The 18,039-nt window shown below is 51.7% G+C and overlaps 1 protein-coding gene across 5 annotated transcripts in view; it reads left to right on the top strand.

The window, feature by feature from the left end:
• Window positions 1-18,039, top strand: part of JUP (junction plakoglobin) — a 50,617-nt gene that overhangs the window by 21,220 nt on the left and 11,358 nt on the right. For 3 of the 5 annotated variants that reach the window (XM_084615449.1, XM_084615450.1, XM_084615452.1), the window contains exons 2-6: window positions 11,747-11,970; window positions 13,536-13,792; window positions 14,658-14,896; window positions 15,682-15,883; window positions 17,349-17,493. In XM_084615449.1, the coding sequence (XP_084471575.1) occupies window positions 11,754-11,970; window positions 13,536-13,792; window positions 14,658-14,896; window positions 15,682-15,883; window positions 17,349-17,493 (1,060 nt within the window). In that variant the 5' untranslated portion in view covers window positions 11,747-11,753. Of the gene's footprint in view, window positions 1-6,630; window positions 6,651-10,896; window positions 11,039-11,746; window positions 11,971-13,535; window positions 13,793-14,657; window positions 14,897-15,681; window positions 15,884-17,348; window positions 17,494-18,039 lie in introns of those variants that run through there. The other 2 variants (XM_084615453.1, XM_084615451.1) reach the window with 2 other exon arrangements.

The raw sequence follows: 18,039 nt of genomic DNA, 5'->3' as shown, positions 1-18,039 counted from the left end.
GGTTTTCAGTTGTCAGTAAATGCCTGTCTGTGGAAGTGAAACCCAGTTCACTAGAGTTGCTTACTCCCAAAAGTGCTGGCGGTGGCATGTTCCATAAAAACTTTCAGGGCTAGAAACGGTCACACCAGTTTAATAGTCAGTGGTGCCACCAGCTTTTAGAGAGTCCCCCACTTATATTGGGCAGTGACTTTGCCTGAATTCCTGAGTCTGCAGAGTGGTATTTTCCCATGCCTCTTAGGGAGCAGCCTTGTGCCTCAGTGAGCTGCTGCACCTTGGATACCAAAGTGTACTCTCCCCATCAGGCGCTTGCTGTTGGGGAAACGGCACATGCTGATGGTTTGGTTGGAATGGGGAGCACTGTTTGTCCTATCAGCATAGCAATAGCCCTTGTAACTGCAAGCCAAACACTTACAGTTGAAAAGGCACAGGTTAGCCCCAGCTTCTCTGCAGTAATTACACTGAATCAGTTCAGTAGGGTAGTATCTTGTGTGACTGTTGAATCTTTCTGGTGATCAAGCTAGGTGACACTCGGTCCACTTCCATTCCACCCTCTGCATTGGCATCTGGATTTTTCTTAACTTTTGACAGATTTCTAGAAAGAATCATGCTTGGGGCAGTGTGGCTGCTGCTGTCCCCTTTGAGGATGTGGAACCGTCCAATAGATCATCTCAGCTTCTTGGATAGTCTCCCAGCATCTTCCTTGGTTCCAAGGTCACAAGTATAGCGCTCGCTGCAGCTCTGTCCCCTCTGACTGCACGCCTCGCGCCATGACTTCTGGTATGAAATCGTGGAATTCTTCCATTCTGAGACCGGGTGTTGAGCTGCAGCATCCTTCTGTATCAATCAAGCTTAACCAGCAGCTCTGACTGGGTATGGCACCCATGGTTCTGCCCTTCTGGAGTCTGGGACCAGTGGTAGATAGTGACTAGCAGCCTTCTTAAACCCAAGTGTTAAATCTGTAACAGTAGGAGTAAGGAGGTAGGGAGGGGAAAAAAGGTTTTAAACTGTCTATATGCAGGACTCTTCCCAGAGGCATTGCCATCCTCTAGTGGAGACCCGAAGGAAGCTTCTCTGTCCCAGGTGCCTATAGCTTTGGGGTCTAGGACAGATATTGGTCCCTTCCCCGTAACTTCCTTTCCCTGGTTGAGGGTGTGTCCTTTTAAATCTTGCTGGGTTTTTGTTCTGTGTTCCCAGGCTTGGGCCCCTCCCTGGACAGACTAGTGGGGTGAGGGGGGAGCTCAGCAGATGGTCAGAGTAGACCATCAAAGGGAATATCTCTTGTGATGTCCCATAAGTGTTGGTAGATGAGCGGCTATCTCGAGCCATTGTTCTGCTTCCTGTTTTTTACCAGCTGCCTGCTATTAAACTAAACCAACGTATTCATGCGGTAAACCCCAATGACCCGGTCAATGCACAGAGCTGCCACAGTGTGATCTGGTCCCCATCTGTACTGCGTTCAGTGGGTGCTGTTTGCACCCGTCAAGACAGCTGCACAGGGTCATTGTCTAGGAGGTGGTAGCTTAGCAGGTGTGGCTCCTCCTGTCTGGATATCTCCAGCTCCTGTGCTGACACAACAAAGGGTGCAAAGCTGCATTAGAGTTGAGTGGCAAGTCCATGTCTAGAGCTCCTGCCAGCAGAGCACTTCCAAAGTGATGGATGGGAGTGTGCTGCATATTACTCTCCTGGACTCCATTAAAGGAGCAGGGCTTGACCTTCACATGGTCTCCTGGGAGAGATCTGGTGTCCGCTGCTGTAGCTACTAATAGAATGGGAAAACTCCCCCCCCGCCCCTCATAATAAGCATTTCCTGTTGGCTTTTCATGCTACACCACCCCACAAGCATAGGGAGCAGCCTAGCAGATACCTGGATCATGGGTTTTTTTTAAACAGATGAGTCCTGATATAATGACCCTGTCTCTGAATGCAGAAGTTTTTGGTGGCAGACTTGGTTTCTGCTTGTTACAGGGAAGGAGGACCTTGTTCCTTGTGTGGTGGTCTGTCTGTGCTCCACTTTCCCTGAAGGCCCCTGCAATGCTGCCAACGCAGAGTTCAAAACTCACGAGTCTGACCCCCAAAATCATGAGACTTCAATCTTGTTAAAATTTGCCTTCTGGTTATGATGCCTTCAGGGCCACATTTTCAAACTGTCCTCCACAGCAACAGGGCTAAGCACTTCAAGAGTGGAGGAGACTGTAAAAAGGGACGGAGAGACTTTTTCCATTAGACCATATGAACTGGAACCATAAACTCACTGAACATTAAATCCCACCCAATGAGGGTAAATCCATCCTCATCATCGTATCCGCTCATTATACTCCACACCTGAACATAGCCATTATATGAACAACATACTCCCATATCTCAGTGTCTGTACTTTGATCCGTTAAACTTTTACCCCCAATTGGGGAGAGTGCAGATTATGTATTCCTTACGTCACCCGTTCCTAAACCGAATTTCGCACCCCTTGATAATCTGTACCTTATTCCCTGATAGCCAGAAACTTGTATGCTTTAAACTCTGTACCATTTTCTTTTTACTTCAACATCATCTTAATAAAATTGAATCTGTTCCCATGGCTTTAAGGTGAATACCAGGCTGAGTGTTAGCACCACTGGTCACTGCATGGGTCCTCTGGTCACATCTCGCTTCAGCTCCACTTGCTGCCTGCCCTCCGGTCTTCCCGCAAATTCTCTTGCTCTTTCCAAATCCGAGCGGGGCGTTTGTGGTATTGGAAACCCTTTTATGTACAGGCTTCAGAGTAGCAGCTGTGTTGGTCTGTATTCGCAAAAAGAACAGGAGGATTTGTGGCACCTTAGAGACTAACAAATTTATCTGAGCATAAGCTTTCGTGGGCTACAGCCCTCTTCATCGGATGCATTCAGCTCACAAAAGCTTATGCTCAGATAAATTTGTTAGTCTCGAAGTTGCCACAAGTACTCCTGTTATGTACAGACCAGTTAACCTAATCTCTGTTTATATGCCTGCATGCTGTAGGTCAGCTTTCGTCTAGTGATGACCAAGGGCATTGTTTTCATGATGGCTAATTCTCTCCCACGAGACCTCTTCAGAGCTAATATCCTGGGGAAAGGATTCTCTTTGACTCGGAAGGCATGGAGAGAAACTCTGTATTTGCTGCGTTGGAGTAGGAAGCCAAGTAGCTGGTATGGCTGGCGTGATGCAGAGCAGCCTGGCACCAAAAGAGATTTTCAAGGCTGAGCAAAGGTTTTGCATGTCATTTGCTCTACAGAAGACTGCCTGGATGCATTGTTACCTTGTTCTCTGCTCTGATTGCAGCTGCGCAGAGCATACCTTCGCTCTGCTTGTGTCTCTGCTCTCAACAGGGTGAAGACTCAGGCATCCTTTCTTCCAGTCCCTCCAAATTACTGGCCCAAGCCACACGAGGGACCACCTCTGCTGCAGCAGCGGTTAGGTATCTCTGCAGTGGTGGGCACTGTTGACTACCCACTTGGCATGTTGCCTGCAACTGGGAGACCAGAATAACATGTATCTTGCTGCCTTCAGAATGAATTTCACTAGCTTTTCTGTGCTAAACCCCCTGATCTGACAAGGGGACAGAGCTGGATTCTCCTCTGGGGCTCTTAGGTCCCACAATGCACTGACACCGTGGGGAGCACAGCAGAAACACACAGAATAGATAGTTCCTGGAGCAGCTGACATTTTCCGAGCCCTTAGTCAAACAGCGACATTCTCTTTCCGCTAGCTCAGTCGCCTAGAGGTGCACTTGCTGCAGGCTCAGTCCTTGTTTGAGCTGTGCTACTTCCTAACCCTACAGAGACACTTCTCAAGGTGCGAAGGATCAGGCTTATTACTAGCTCGCTCCATGCCTCTGACCAGAGGCTGCCAGGTGAGTTGAATTGTGGCTTTTTTTTATTTTGTAGCTTGGATGAAACTCTGGAGAAAACTAGGTCAAAGTACAAACACGATCTCCACTTGCAAGGCTCTTTGTTGCATTAAGGTACTTCATTTGTTCTCGCTCCTACAATAAAAAGGTTAAAATCCCCTTTCATATTTCCAGTGCAGCTCTGAACTGAATAAAACCTGCTTCCTTCCTCATCCCCATCCCCAGAAAGGTGAGTAGGAGCGGGAAAGTCTTTTCTCCTGTTCCCCAAGGGAGATGCGTGCTCAGTCAGAATAATACTAATTCCTAACTGAATACACTTGCAAGGAATTCCAGAAAGGCCATGCTATAAACAATAACATCTTGTAGTGTACAGTTTTCCCAGCTGTCTCCCTTGCCCTTCATCTGTTATCGCCTAGCAGGGCTCTCCTGGCCAACGGCCCTGTCATGATTTCTGGCCCCTCTGTTCCAGTGGCATGCAAACCAGTAGAATCATAGAATAGAACTGCCCCTGCAACTCTTCCCACCTTTCACGAAGCTGCTCTGTGTTTGGGCAGTGCTGCACTCCAGCTGCTTGCCTTTAACTCTGTCCTGTAATGGAGCTGGGCAGTTGCAAGACTGGGTCTGGCGTATTCTGAAGCCTCATGGTGAGTGCTGTGAAGGAATGGAAGAAAGCTGGTGCCCAAAGTCTTAATCTGGGAAACCCTCATCGGGCTACTCTCAAAGAGATTGGTGCCTTAGCCGACATAATTTGCCTGCACTTCTGAGTGGCTAGCTGTATTGTGGGACTAGAGATGCTGTGTCACAGGGGCATTGGCTTGCCCACTATTTGTAGAAGTCTCTTAGAGCAGATAGTCATGTGCAGTGCCTTGAAAATTGTTTTCCTGTTCGCAGCCAAAACTTATCCGGCACAGCTCATTTAAGCTTGTAAAACGCCCCGGCCTAGCTTTTGATTTGTAAGCTTAAATGATTGCCACCTACACTGGAAAAACTACGGCAGCTCATGCATTATGCAGAGCTGTGTGAGCAGTCAGTGTTCCAGCCGAACCCAGGCATGCTTGGAAAATAAGTGGCTGTCAAACTCCTTCATCTCTCAGAGCAGCAGTTACTGTCCAGTATATGCTCAGTCTTTCTGTAACCAGCCCTTTCTCATAGTTCGTGCACTCACAAAACCTGCTTCTTCTGCTGGCCTCTGATTGGACATCCTCCAGCAGCCCTGCTCATGCTGTGCGTTACTGGAGGGAGGCAGATGGTCTGGTTCCCCTCAGGGTTACACCTGGCCTTGGGGGGGAACTCATTTTTCTTTAAATAGAAAATTGCCCCTCTTTAGCAAAACCTGAATTTCAATGCAGAGTTAACATTCATTGGGGCATCTGATGAAGTGGGGTTTAGCCCACGAAAGCTTATGCTCAAATAAATTTGTTAGTCTCTAAGTTGCCACAAGTACTCCATTTCTTTTTTGCAGATGCAGACTGATACAGACTAATACGGCTACCACTCTGAAACTGGCAGTGATTGCACCCATTCATAGTCCTTCCATAGGCTCCAGTCAGCCCTTCTTGGACCTCTTCGGCTTCCAGTTCCATGTCTCAAGTACCATCCACTTACATTTTGCTTCCTCATCTTGTCTGTAAGGTCCTTGGTTGAGATTTTCAAAGTAGGTAAAGGGATTGAGACACCTCTTCAATCAATCCTACTGAAAGGTGTTTAAATCTCCTAAACTGCTATGAAAAATCTCTCCCCTTGACTCCACTGTTCTCTCTGACCCACCGTCCTTTGTGTGTGTGTGTGTGTGTGTGTGTGTGTGTGTGTGTGTGTGTACGTGTACCCAGCCAGTTTAGGAACACTTACTTTCTGGGGTCTTGGCCCCATATGCTTATGACTATCTCCTCCCTCTGTTGGTGGTCTCTGCTTTGGGATAACATGCAGGTTACACACGTAAATTCTGTTCCTCATTGTGGCTCAGACTCTCTGTGGCACTGTGTGATTCACCTCACCTCCCTGCTACTTTCCCTATTACTCAGACCTACCTCACTGAGGCATGAGAGAAGATTTGAGAAGTGCTAAGTGTTTCCTATCCCCTTTCCCACCCAGGTGCTTATATTTAGATACCCCCAGTTCTCTGTCCAAATTACAAAACTTCCGTCTGCTCAGCTATAAAGAAAGCTACTCCTGCTGTCTGGTGCCCTGGGATCTAGCAGTATTCTTTTTGGGAACTGACCAAGCTGTGAAACAGAAGTGGGTCGATACTCACTCCAGGACTTGTTAACTCCCTTGCTTTTATTGTGGCTTAAAGGCCAGCCTCCCCGTGGCAGGGAAAGTACTCACCTGGGGGAGCGACCAGGGCTGTGTATTTGGGGCTGTCTCGAATGACTCCCTGTTCCAGTCACCTTGCCGACCATAGAGGGGCGTGCATGCGGTGACATGGAATTGGTAGCAAGCCTCACCCTGAGATGAGCTCTGCAGGTGCCCTTCCATAACAAGTAGTGACTTTAGGACAATGTCATTTGTCTCTGGATACTGCTCAGTGACTTGTTCTGAGGGTCTCCTGGCTGCCACTGCTTTGCTTGTTGTCCCCTTGACAGATGGCTGTCAGCCTGCAACTTGCATCCCGCCCACCTGACGCTGCAAAGAGAATTGCTCTTCACAAATATTGGCCCAGTTTTCAGACTGACCCTTTGTATTTGCGTACCCAGCAATTTAAGTTCACTTCGTTTACAGATGCCAGAAGAGGGACAGAAGTATCTCAGACCTACCAGGATAACAAGAGATGTGGGCTGAATTGCTGAATGTAAGACCAGTCTCTTTTTAGCACTGAGTCTGCGATCGACTCTGGCCTTTTTCTGGAAATGTTGATCCGTGCTTACCTTCGTTAACAGCTCACTGACAACTGAATGCTTTTGTGTGGTGTGGAGACCACGTCCTATATTCTACTTGACCCCAGTGCTTTGCATTAGTTCAACCCCGATCTCCACCCTGTCCAGCATACCCTGTTGACACGTGATGGGGAGTAAATAGCTTGAGCAGCTTCCATTAGTGGTTCTCTTTGCCTTTTTTACTACCGCATAAGCATGCATTATGCACAAGCCATTAAAGTTGTAACCTAACCAGTAAATACAATTACAACTTTATAGCTTAAAATTACAGACAAAGAGTAGAACACTGCCCTTAAAATGTACATAGGATAGTCACGGGGGACTAGGTTGAAAATGATGAGCGGGCATGTTTGTATGCTAGCTTTGTGTGGATTTCAGGGATCTAGTAGACTTTCATAGCACTAAACTGGTGAGATTTAATTTTCGGTGTGGTTCACCTATTTTATAGGTGGGGAAACTGAGGTGCATAAGTGCAGTGACTTGTCCAAATTCAATCAGAGGCAGAGCTGGGACTAGAACCCAGATTTCCTGACCATTGTTCTAACTCTGCTAGGCAACCTTTGGGCTCCTCTTTGAATTCTTTCCCTGTGTTGGCTTGTCTGAATGCATTGCCAGGCCCTGGGTCTGATTTGCTCTCTCTTGAACATGGCTCTTGCTGTTCATTACAGCACAGGGCTGCCTGGTAACTGTGGGTGGTGCTCAGACATGTGTTCACCAAGCCCTTGCAGGAAAAGCAACCTTCTCGGTTACGAATCCTGAGCAGACCTCATCCCGACGCAGCAAGGTGCAATCCCCCTCTGCCCTATAAAATATAAAATCCTCCCAATGCCCTGACTCAGACGTAAGACGTGCCACTAAGTCAGCTGGCCGAGGGAAATGGGGGTCAGGGTTGGACTAACTTCTGCCAGCTCAGGCACTGAAATGGGTTAAGGCTGCATTGTAGCTTTTGCGGGCTGGGCTGTCCCATGAAATAGCTTGGCTTGGGTCTGTTCCTGGGTGGAGGGGAGCAGTCCGCCTAGAGCTCTCCTGGTCCAGCTCCTTCCACGCATGACTCAGAGTATTGGTGGAAGGTGGTAATTAAACCTCTCCTTTGGAAATGCATGTGGCTGCCTCTACCAGTCCTCCCTGCTCTTATCAAGTCTGAAACTGTGACTCATCCCTCCCTTCCTGACTTGTTGTGACTCCGGGTCTGGGTCACAGGCAATGCGGAGGGTGGACTATGGCTCTTCTGCTCTCTAAGGTCCCTGCAAACCTTGAATGGGAATGAAGTCCGAGTGGAGCCTGGCATGGCCATAAAAGGCAGCTCTCCTGGCTCCGTGGGTCAGCCTGGGTCACTCCTGATCTGAGCATTGTTCTGAGCAACCTCCCCTCTCCCCAGAGAGCAGAAAGGTTCCTTTGAGGGGGTAGATGGCAAGTGGGGGATGGATGCCCTTCCATCTGCTAGTGTTAGAACCTCCACCCTGGATGCCTCCATACAGGTGGGACTGGGGAAATGCATAGCAGCAGGGAATGGCCTCCATTGTCTCCTAGTGCAAACCACACCAGGCTCTTTCCTGGAAAGCTTCTGCTGTGTTTACCCAAGCTGTCCCCAGGGCAGGGCCATGTTTGGAGCCATCTGTGGCATAGGCTGCTTTTCTCAAATAATCCCCTGAGCTGCATAAACACATGCTGATGCTGGGGATAAGCAGCCCCCTGTAGAAGCATTGAGTGCTTTAGTGGAACTGTGCAGATATGGGGAAAGTGAGGCACAGAGCTTGTCTGACACAAGCTGGAAGCAGGCAGGGTTAGAGCTGCCCTTTCTACCAGCCAGCTGTGCTCCAGCCCCTTGAGCTTTGTCACCCGTACACCCTCTGGGGTGGGTCTGGGGAATAGCTCTGCAAAACGAAGCCCTGCTCTCAGTACAAAGGCTGGGGCTATAATCAGGCCTGTCAAGAGAAATTTGTGTACCGGGTACGTCCGGTTTGGTGGAGCCCTCCCATTTCACCCCAGTTGCAGAGGTTTTGGGGCCCCAGTACAATTGATCCCTCCCACCCCAAATCAGCCCTGGCTATAATGTACTCCACTTGCTTTGGAGAAGCCAAACTCTGGTGCAAGCCAACATGCAGTCCAGACAGTAAGCAGCAAGCTCTTTGCTGTCTGCTCAGCTCTCTTGCCCGAATTCTTAAGCCTGGCACTCCTGCTTGCGATCCTATGCTGCCTGCTACTGCCGCCCGCTGGCAAGGTGGGTCTCAGAGAGCTACTCAGTGGGGTGAGGCTGGCAGGGCTGGGCAGGGAGGAGGCCAAGCATTACTCAGTTCCTTGTGGTATTGCCCCAGAAGCGTTCGGTGCTTTCCAGGTGAGCAGGATAGCGTCCTCCCTCCATATGCAGACAGGGCTGGGGTCTGTGGCTTACTGCTTATCAGTTTGGAGCTCTCTGGGCAGAAACACCCCCCACCCCCAGTCCTGAGGACCATAGGGATGGCTCCATTAGGGAGTTTCACTTGTGCCAATGGGAAGGAGGCAAGTGACTCTGGAATAGGCCTTGTTAGCATCCGGACATGGCTGTGCTGGGGTGGGGAGGCTGAGAAACCTGCTTTACCACCTGCAGTACCCCGCCTCCCTCCACATGCTGCCAAGTCCTCGGCAATAGCAACGCAGCTGGATTCCAGAGATTCCAGAACTCCTTCCTCGAGGTCTGGATGTTGCTTGGAATCGGGGCCCCCTCCTGTTTTCTGTGGACCTTAGGTGCCTGTTGGGATTAGAGGGTCACTTTCTCCCCAGTCTGAGAGGGGCACAGGGCAGCCGCTCTGCTGGTGTGAATACAAGTCTGGGCGGTCAGCTCCAAGATAAGTAGCTGTTGGTACCTCTTGGCGTTCTGCTCAATGCACAGCTGGGTGAAGCAGAATCAAATGCCAGCTGGAGCTTTAAATAAAGAGAAAAGCTTGGTTAAAGTAGGGTAAACATGGCTTGCAAGGAAGCGCACTTCCTTATTGAGCTGGCTGAGCATGCGTGGCCTCTGTGTGTGTCGGCTGTAGGCTTGGTTGGCCCACAGCACCAGTCTTGGCTTTATTAACCTCATGGGACTGTCTCTGAGAGGAAGCAGGTTCCATCTTAGGTCAATGGCTGAATGACTGGGCTGTGCTAAGATAGCCACTGGCTTCATGGAGCAAACAAGCGTTCCCCCTCCGAGCTGGACAGAGACCCACCAACTCACTGGGTGTAGGCCAAGCAGCTGTTAGTCTAACTTAGCTGCTAGCAGCGCGTGCCAGATTCAAACCAGTGACCTAGAGGTGAAAGCTCCATATCCTCTTCCCAAGCCTCTGAGCTGCCAAGTCTTTTCTGAAAGCAGCCGTTCAGGTGACTAAAGAGATCAGTCTTGCCCCTGGCTCCCGGTGTTTCCATTGTTTCGCCAGGTTCTCTCGGGAATGCATCCTTCCTGTCTGCCAGGGTCTGGAGGAACCCCCTACCCAAAGAGCTACCATGATTAACTGGCATTCCTATCCTGGGTGTATCTGCACCCAGCTGCAGCTGTTCTTCTACATTAACTCCTTAGTGCAATGGAGTCTCTGTTAGTAGCACAGGCTGCAAATGCAGCATACAGACTGTGCATCCAAGCCTCATGCTGCCAATGTCCAGTGGCTCTTTGCTTGCTTGCTCTGTGTCTCTCTAAATACCTCTGCAGCAGCTGTCTGCTCTCCTGGATATGGAGGGCTTGTGGCACCTTAGAGACTAACAAATTTATTTGAGCCTAAGCTTTCGTGAGCTACAGCTCACTTCATCTGTGGGGGTCGTGGGGCTGAGTCTGAAGTGAATCCTGAGCAGCCTGACCTCAAGTCTGTGTGGAACCTTCTGAGGCTGTGCAGGTGGGGGTGCGGGCGGGCAGGGAGTATACCTGAACAAAGAGCATTTCCACTGTCTGAAAGGCTGGATTCCCCCTTCACACCTGGCAGAAATGCTGGAATCAGTCCCCAGAGTGCTGACAGCCATGGGGAGGCTCAAGGGATTCCTACCCTGATCTAGGTTCCTTGTGGCTGTCCCCACCTTAATGTCTGAGCGGTATGGGCTTGGAATCTGGCACTCCCTTGTGAGCCACTCCTTCTAGCAGCATGGGGCGGTGGCTGCTTGGGCGGGAGCGCTTGGCGTCTCCTCCCCCAGGGGCTGAGCCGGCTGCTGTCAGCCCCAGGAAGGAGAGTGGTGATCGAGCCTGGCTCTCCTGTATGGTAGTCTGGAGGAGACTCTGCAGAGCTGTTTCCATTCAAATCCCATCACTAGGGGTGTAAGTGATCTTGCCTGGAGGTGCCGATACTCTGCTTATTGCATCCTGGTAAGTACCTGCCCTGGGACGGCACTACCTGTTCTCCTGCACGTCTCTTCTTCGGCACAGATACAGCAGCTTGTCTTAGCTCTGGGTCCAGTGCCCGGTCAGAGGGTGTTTCGCTGGGACAGGCTAGTGTGCCTTGCCTTATTTTTAGGCACACTCAAGCTGTTCCAGAAACCTCTCTGAAAAGCCTGTTTTTATTCTAAACTCCAAACCCTTGTGGCTGGCTTCAGCTTTCTGCCAGTTTGCCTATCCGGAAACGGCTCTTTAAAAAGCTCCTCTGTGCTTCCCGGAATAGCAGGGGATCTGTCCCTCGGCACGGGATGTTCTGGCACACGCCTTCAGGAACCGAGAATAACCCACCCCCTTCTGCAGCGAGTAATGGCCATGGGGAGCTGGAGCTTTAGTCAGGCTGCCTGTACCAGTCACAGCCTCCTTTCATGTCCCAACATGAGAGGCAAAGTGCTGAGCTGTGGGATTTGTCATCTTGGTTCATCCTTTCATCTCGGTAATAAGAAAACGGCAGATAGTGATCTCTGCATGTGTGGGAGGGTCATGGCGAGCAGCACTTAGCCACAGATGGTGCGTTAGCCTGGCTCTGCGAGGGGAGAGGGGGATTCTGGGCAGGAAAGCTGTCTGCTGGGATTCGGAATCTGGCTCAGTTTGGCCATGTGCTGGATGGAGGCTGTAACTTCCTTCCCCTTCTCCCTGCAGAGCAGCAATGGAGGTGATGAACATGATGGAGCAGCCGATCAAGGTGACAGAGTGGCAGCAGACCTACACCTACGACTCGGGCATACACTCTGGGGTGAACACCCAGGTGCCGTCAGTCAGCAGCAAATGCATCGGGGATGATGAGGACCTCTACGCCAAGCAGTATACCATCAAGACAACCACCTACAGAGAGGCGGGGGGCCAGGGCCTGGGCTCAGCAGCAGGTAGGGGACACAGATGGCCAGCATGTAAAGTTGGTGATGAGCAAACCAGACACTTGAATGGCGGTTGTGCAGAAATTGTAGTGCTCCATCCCAGCCTTTCTCCACCTCCCTCTCAAAATCTCCCATGTCCTATACTTAATCTGCCCCGCTCTGGATGCATCTTCGTAAATCCTTTGTCTTCTCCACGCCTGGGCTGTCACTGCAGCTTAAAACACCACGGCAGGGGAAGGTAAACTGTTTGGCAGCACATCTGAGTGCAGGAAGGATCTCATACAGAGAGGGTGTTTTGTGGCATAACCACATCTCTGATTCTGAGCTCAGTCTCCACGCATGCCTCAACAGCGCTTTAAGCTGTGTTTCCAAGATAGGAGCTGTTTGATCCCAGCTTAGTGATCAGCCACGTTTGCCTCTCAGTTACCTGGCTGCTTGGGGACAGTATGCAGTACTGTTCCTAGGTGTTACAGCTTGTTGCTTGCACAAAGTAGCTGGTGATGGTGCAACTCTGGCATGTCTGAAACAGAGGGGAAGAAAACCAGAAAAGTGTTCTCCTCCTCCCCTTTTTCCCTGCACCCCAAACACCTGCACATCGTCAGCGGAGCCTGCCACAGCCAGAATGACAGCTCTCTTGGTCGCTACAATACCTGGGCTGGGGTGAGGAGAGACTGCTTCTGTGATGCTAACTAGAAGACACTGGCTCCGTTTCTCTCTAACTAGAGAGTGAGTCACTGAACTCCTACCTGCTAACGCTGGACTCGGTTCTGGTGGCTCTTTCCTGTATTTATCTCTGAGTAAAGGGATCCGATTACTGGCCCCAGAGGGTAAATCCCCTTCCCTGCAGAAGAGGTATAGTGCTGGCAGAGAAGGGGAAGCGAAAGGTATTTCCACACTACAGCAGCAAAGGTGCAGCTGTGCCGCTTTAGCCTAGGTATTTCTTGCATCCTCAGCAGGGGGTTTCCATCTTGGCAGGTAATCCACCTCTCCAAGGCTGTAGCTAGATGGAAGAATCCTTGTTCACAGCCCTGAGCGAAGTCACTAGGTTGACTTAAGTTCTAGGTGTAGACCAGGCCTTACAGTGGAGTAGCTCAGGCCCTACCCTGGTCCTGAGGCTGCTTCTAGGCAATGGTGTGATTTGGGGATATTCTGTCTGCCAGGAACTGGACCAAAGCCACGAGCTGTTCCCAGAAGTTATGGATAGCAATTAGTGGTAAGAGCTGTCCCTGAGCTGGATCTGTCCCAACAAACCCCATGGGGAAAGGCCTCCAAATGCCATTCCAGTCCCCTGAGCCAGCTGGTCCCAACTTGCAAATGCCCTTAATTTTTTTTAATTAACAGGCCTTGTGTGACAATTCCCAAATTATGCTGCCTAATTAAGTGTTCCCTTATCTCTGTGCTGCTGTATCTCTTTACAATGTGAAGCACCAGCTCTTTGCGGGGCGTGCTGGGATGCTGACATTACCGGTGTCATTTTGTTAAACTTCTGCTCAGCTAATTGAAATCTGGAGGCCTGGCAGCGAACTCTGCCGAGCTTGGGAGTTTAACATTCCCTTCGCCTCTCCTCCCTGCAGCAGCAGACATGGAGTCTCAGCTGGCCATGACACGGGCCCAGCGTGTCCGGGCTGCCATGTACCCAGAGACCATGGAGGACCGGTCCCTGCTTATGACCACTCACATTGATGGCCAGCAGACCAACGTACAGAGGCTGGCCGAGCCATCGCAGATGCTGAAATCTGCCATCGTGCACTTGATCAACTACCAGGACGATGCAGAGCTGGCCACGCGGGCCATCCCAGAGCTCACCAAGCTGCTGAATGACGAGGACCCGGTAAGGGAGCAAACTCTGCTCAATGCACGCTCTTGTCCGGGGCATGCTCTGGGACTCAGGCTGCAAACCTCCTAGCTGCGTGCTTGCCTGGAAGCATAGCTCTGGCGGGGGAGGCTGCTGCAACGTGCCTGGGACCTCAGAGGAGATCCAGCCAATGCTGACCAAAGCCCTTCTCCTTTGCCCAAGCACTGTGGTCACATGGCCCATCAACCCTGCTGTAGCAAGGGGGAATCTGACCCAGGGCAACTGTGTTTCTTTACATCTGTACTCACAGTTCCTCCCCTCCCTCTTCTGCCCTTTTAATACCTCATGTGAACTTTGCGCTCCTGGCGTTACCCCGGCTTTGGACAGATGGCAAAGCAGGGCAGCCTGCACCCTAGTGCTGCGTAGATTCCAAGGCCAGACGGGACCGTTGTGATCATCTAGTCTGACCTCCTGTGTTAACAGGCCAGGGACCTGCCCCAAAGTAACTCCTAGAACAGATCTCTTGGAAAAACCTGTCGCATTGCACCCCTGGCTGCTTCTCTCATCCCACCCTCTGCTGTGTCAGAGCACCTGAGCCCTGGCTGCAGCCCGCCCTCCTGCTGCGCGTTGTGGTGCCGTTTTGTTAAATAGCCGCATTCGAATGCACTAGTTGTGCGGGCTCTCAGCCCCCTGAGCAGAGTCTTTCCCACCACTCTGGCCCAGCCTCTCAGTACGGTACAGAGGATCCAGCTGCCCCATGTGCAGTGCTAGCCGCCTGAAAGGGAGGAAACTTCTTTTGGCTGCTTTAGTGGGAGATTCAGCTCCCTCGCTGCTCAGTAATTTCCTGGTTCATAGCGTTGGCTGGGACCCCTCTCCCATCTGCAGCCTTCTCTCTCCCTAGGTTGTGGTCAGCAAAGCGGCCATGATAGTGAACCAGCTGTCCAAGAAGGAGGCATCGCGCCGCGCCCTGATGCAGTCCCCACAGATTGTGGCGGCCGTGGTGCGTGCCATGCAGAACACCAGCGACTTGGACACTGCCCGCTGCACCACCAGCATCCTGCACAACCTCTCGCACCACCGTGAGGGGCTGCTGGCCATCTTCAAATCGGGAGGCATCCCAGCTCTCGTGCGGATGCTCAGGTACCAGGCACCAACGTGCAGGTGTACAGAGCTGAGCCAACAGGCTCTGGAGTGGCTCTCCCATAGTCTGTTCAGTAGGACAGCTGCTTGCTGTATAGGGTGGCTGGAAGTGGGAGGGAGCGGAGCCAGGGCAGGCGAGAGGCGTTGACAGCGCTCTGGTGTGGCCAGTCTGCTGGCATTGCAAAGCATGTTGTGTGATAACTGCCATAGGGCCTGGTCAGTAGGCTGCAGGCTTAGCCGAGCCCGTTCCCTAGTCAAAGATGAATCTTTGCTTTCTCGCCTGCAGCTTGGAATCTCCTCTGCCGAGCTGGCTATGGAGCCTCCTGGCTTATAGCACTTCGCGAAATCCAGAGACTCCCTCCATCTGCCCATCCCGGCCATCGTGGGAATGCCACAGATGTCTGTTTTGGGCCACCCTGGGGGTTGCGTTCACCAGTGAGGTTTAAGCTGTGCTCGAGAAGTGCCTGCTGGGCTAGTGAGGAGCGGAGCTAGGGACAGTACAGTACTCGCTTCTGTTCCATGCTGATCCCGGGGTGGCTGAACTTTTCCAGGCACAGCACTTCAATGGCCACCTGCCAGGGGCCACACCCAACTGGCATAAAATGGCGCTGCCTGCAGCAGCCCTTCCATTCCTAATATGGAGGTGCAGTCTGCCAGAACTACACATCCCAGCATGCAGTGCCCGGTACCGCTCTGGGGCCTGCCTGTAACAAGCATGAAGGCGCCCACACATCTTCAGCCACCTCCTGCTGTGGCTTAATTCCCCTTCATGCTCTCATCCTTAGCTCCCCGGTCGAGTCGGTCTTGTTCTACGCAATCACCACCCTGCACAACCTGCTGCTGTACCAGGAAGGTGCCAAGATGGCGGTGCGCCTGGCTGATGGCCTGCAGAAGATGGTTCCCCTGCTGAACAAGAACAACCCGAAATTCCTCGCCATCACCACTGACTGCCTTCAGCTCCTAGCCTATGGGAACCAGGAGAGCAAGGTAAGCCTGTTGCCAGCCCTGGCTCCTTCATTGCCTTGTTGGTAGCATTTGTCCCGTGGCTACTAGCATCCGGGAGTAGGTGGGAAGTGGAGGCTGCTGTCAGTGGACGACCTGGTCTGCGTTGTCAGCTTGTCCATTAATTAGAACCAGTGAAACTACTGGGGTGAGGGCGAGGGTGGAAGGTTCAAACCCCCTCCCTTGCTGCACAGACCCCACCTTGCAGTGCCCACTAGCCTGGATACTTGGTGCCGCAGCACTAAATGCCATGATAGCTCAGTTCCAGCAGAGGAGCGGTTCTGGCCCAAACTCCTCAGTCCATCCTGCTCCCAGTAGCAAGTTCAGCTCTCCTGCCAGACTTTTCTGTACTCCTTCCAGCCTAGACATGTATTTATAGTCTTAAAGCAAGACCCTCTTTTCCCTACTCCTGTGTGACCGTAGTTGTGTGTAAACACTCCTGACCAAGGCTTGGCTGCCCGGAATAGCACCGAAACGCAGCAGTCGGTGCCAGCAGATCCTGCCTGCTGCGTGTGCGGCGGAAACTGGATCCCCTGTTACGGCCGCCAGAGAAGTTACTCTTACTCTGAAGAGTAGCAGACCCTCTGGGCTGGTAGTTAGGCCGTGTCTACACCAGGAGGGAGTTGGGAGGGCTGAACTACGGCACTCGGGTGGAATTTCTCATAGCGCTGAGCGCTGTAGCCGTGTTGAGTCTAGACCAGGCCTACGTCTTAATCCTTTTAGGGTCAGGGTGGCTGTTCTGGGGGGGGGCTCTTGGAGTTTGGGGGGAAGCTGCACTGAATTTGCTGTGCACCTAGTGCTGGGGGCCGTCCAGTCTCCTGTCCTGTGACTTTAATCCTGAATGTTTGAGTCAGTTTTAAGTTGCACAAATGGACCTGCAGATTGTCCTGGTGCCCTGGTTGTAGAATCATAGAAATGTGGGGCTGGAAGGGACCTCAAAGTCAGGTCCAGCCCCCTGCACTATGGCAGGACCATGCAAACCTAGACAGTCCCTGGCAGGTGTTTGACCACCCTGTTCTTAAAAGGCTCCAGTGATGGGGATTCCACAGCCTCTCTGGGAAGCCTGTTCCAGAGCTTAGCTACCCTGAGAGTGAGAAACTTCTTCCTAACATCTCACCTAAATCTCCCTGCTGCAGACTAAGCCCATTATTGCTTCTCCTACCTTAAGTGGACATGAGCAATTGATCCCTGCTGTCTTTACACCAGCCCTTAGCATGTCTGCAGACTGTTCTCAGGTCTCTCTCTCTCCATTCACGTGGAGTTGAACCCAGGAGCTAGGGTCCAGTGGAGTCAGGAGAGCGGAGCAGATATTCCAACTAATGCAGTAGCGCCCCACTCGGTGGCTTAAATGCAAATGTTCAGGATTAATCGGAGTTCTCCGGCGGCACCTGATCTCTGTGGACACCTCTCGTGGCCCCCTCTGGAGGGCTAATGCTGCTTTCTCTTGCAGCTGATTATTTTGGCCAATGGGGGACCCCAAGCCCTGGTGCAGATCATGCGCAGCTACACCTACGAGAAACTGCTCTGGACCACCAGCCGGGTGCTCAAGGTCTTGTCTGTGTGTCCCAGCAACAAGCCTGCCATCGTGGAGGCTGGTGAGTGAGCCCTGCGAAGGCCGGGGGGGTGGGCCTGAGATGGAGGGGGCTGGTTCAGACTCAACAGCTGGAGCAAACTAGGCTGTGGCCCTTTCCAGGCACCACTGGATACTTGCTCTCTTCCAAGGCACGTGGGCTAACGTGAGGTGTGGAGCTGGGCCCTGTCTCAGCCTCTGAGCCAGCAGGAACCAGCAGCATCCTGCTCCTACTTCGGGGTCAGTTATGGTTCGAGAAGTCCCTGAGCTGCTCTGTAATGGAAATAAGCTGGTGCCTCGTCCTTGAGGGGCTGATAACGAACCACGCTCCTATTCAGTGAGATGGGATGTGGATTTAATTGCCATTTGTTATGTCACTTTGCTTCCAGCTGTGCTGAGCTGTTACTCTTAATGAGGCCTTCATCAGAGACCCTGTCAGATGACGGTGTTAATTGTAACATCCCAACACTTCCCCTTATTAAGGTTCCCAGCTCTCCCATCCCCTTCCATTGCAGTGAAGTTAAAAAGCACCTCCAAGAGGTCTCCCTAAACAGCACCTGTCTCACACTGC

Source organism: Lepidochelys olivacea, assembly GCF_965140295.1.
Source record: "Lepidochelys olivacea isolate rLepOli2 genome assembly, chromosome: 27".
NCBI classification, from domain to species: Eukaryota; Metazoa; Chordata; order Testudines; family Cheloniidae; genus Lepidochelys; species Lepidochelys olivacea.
Note: the sequence above shows the minus strand (reverse complement) of the source record. Positions and strands in the feature narration are given on the sequence as shown.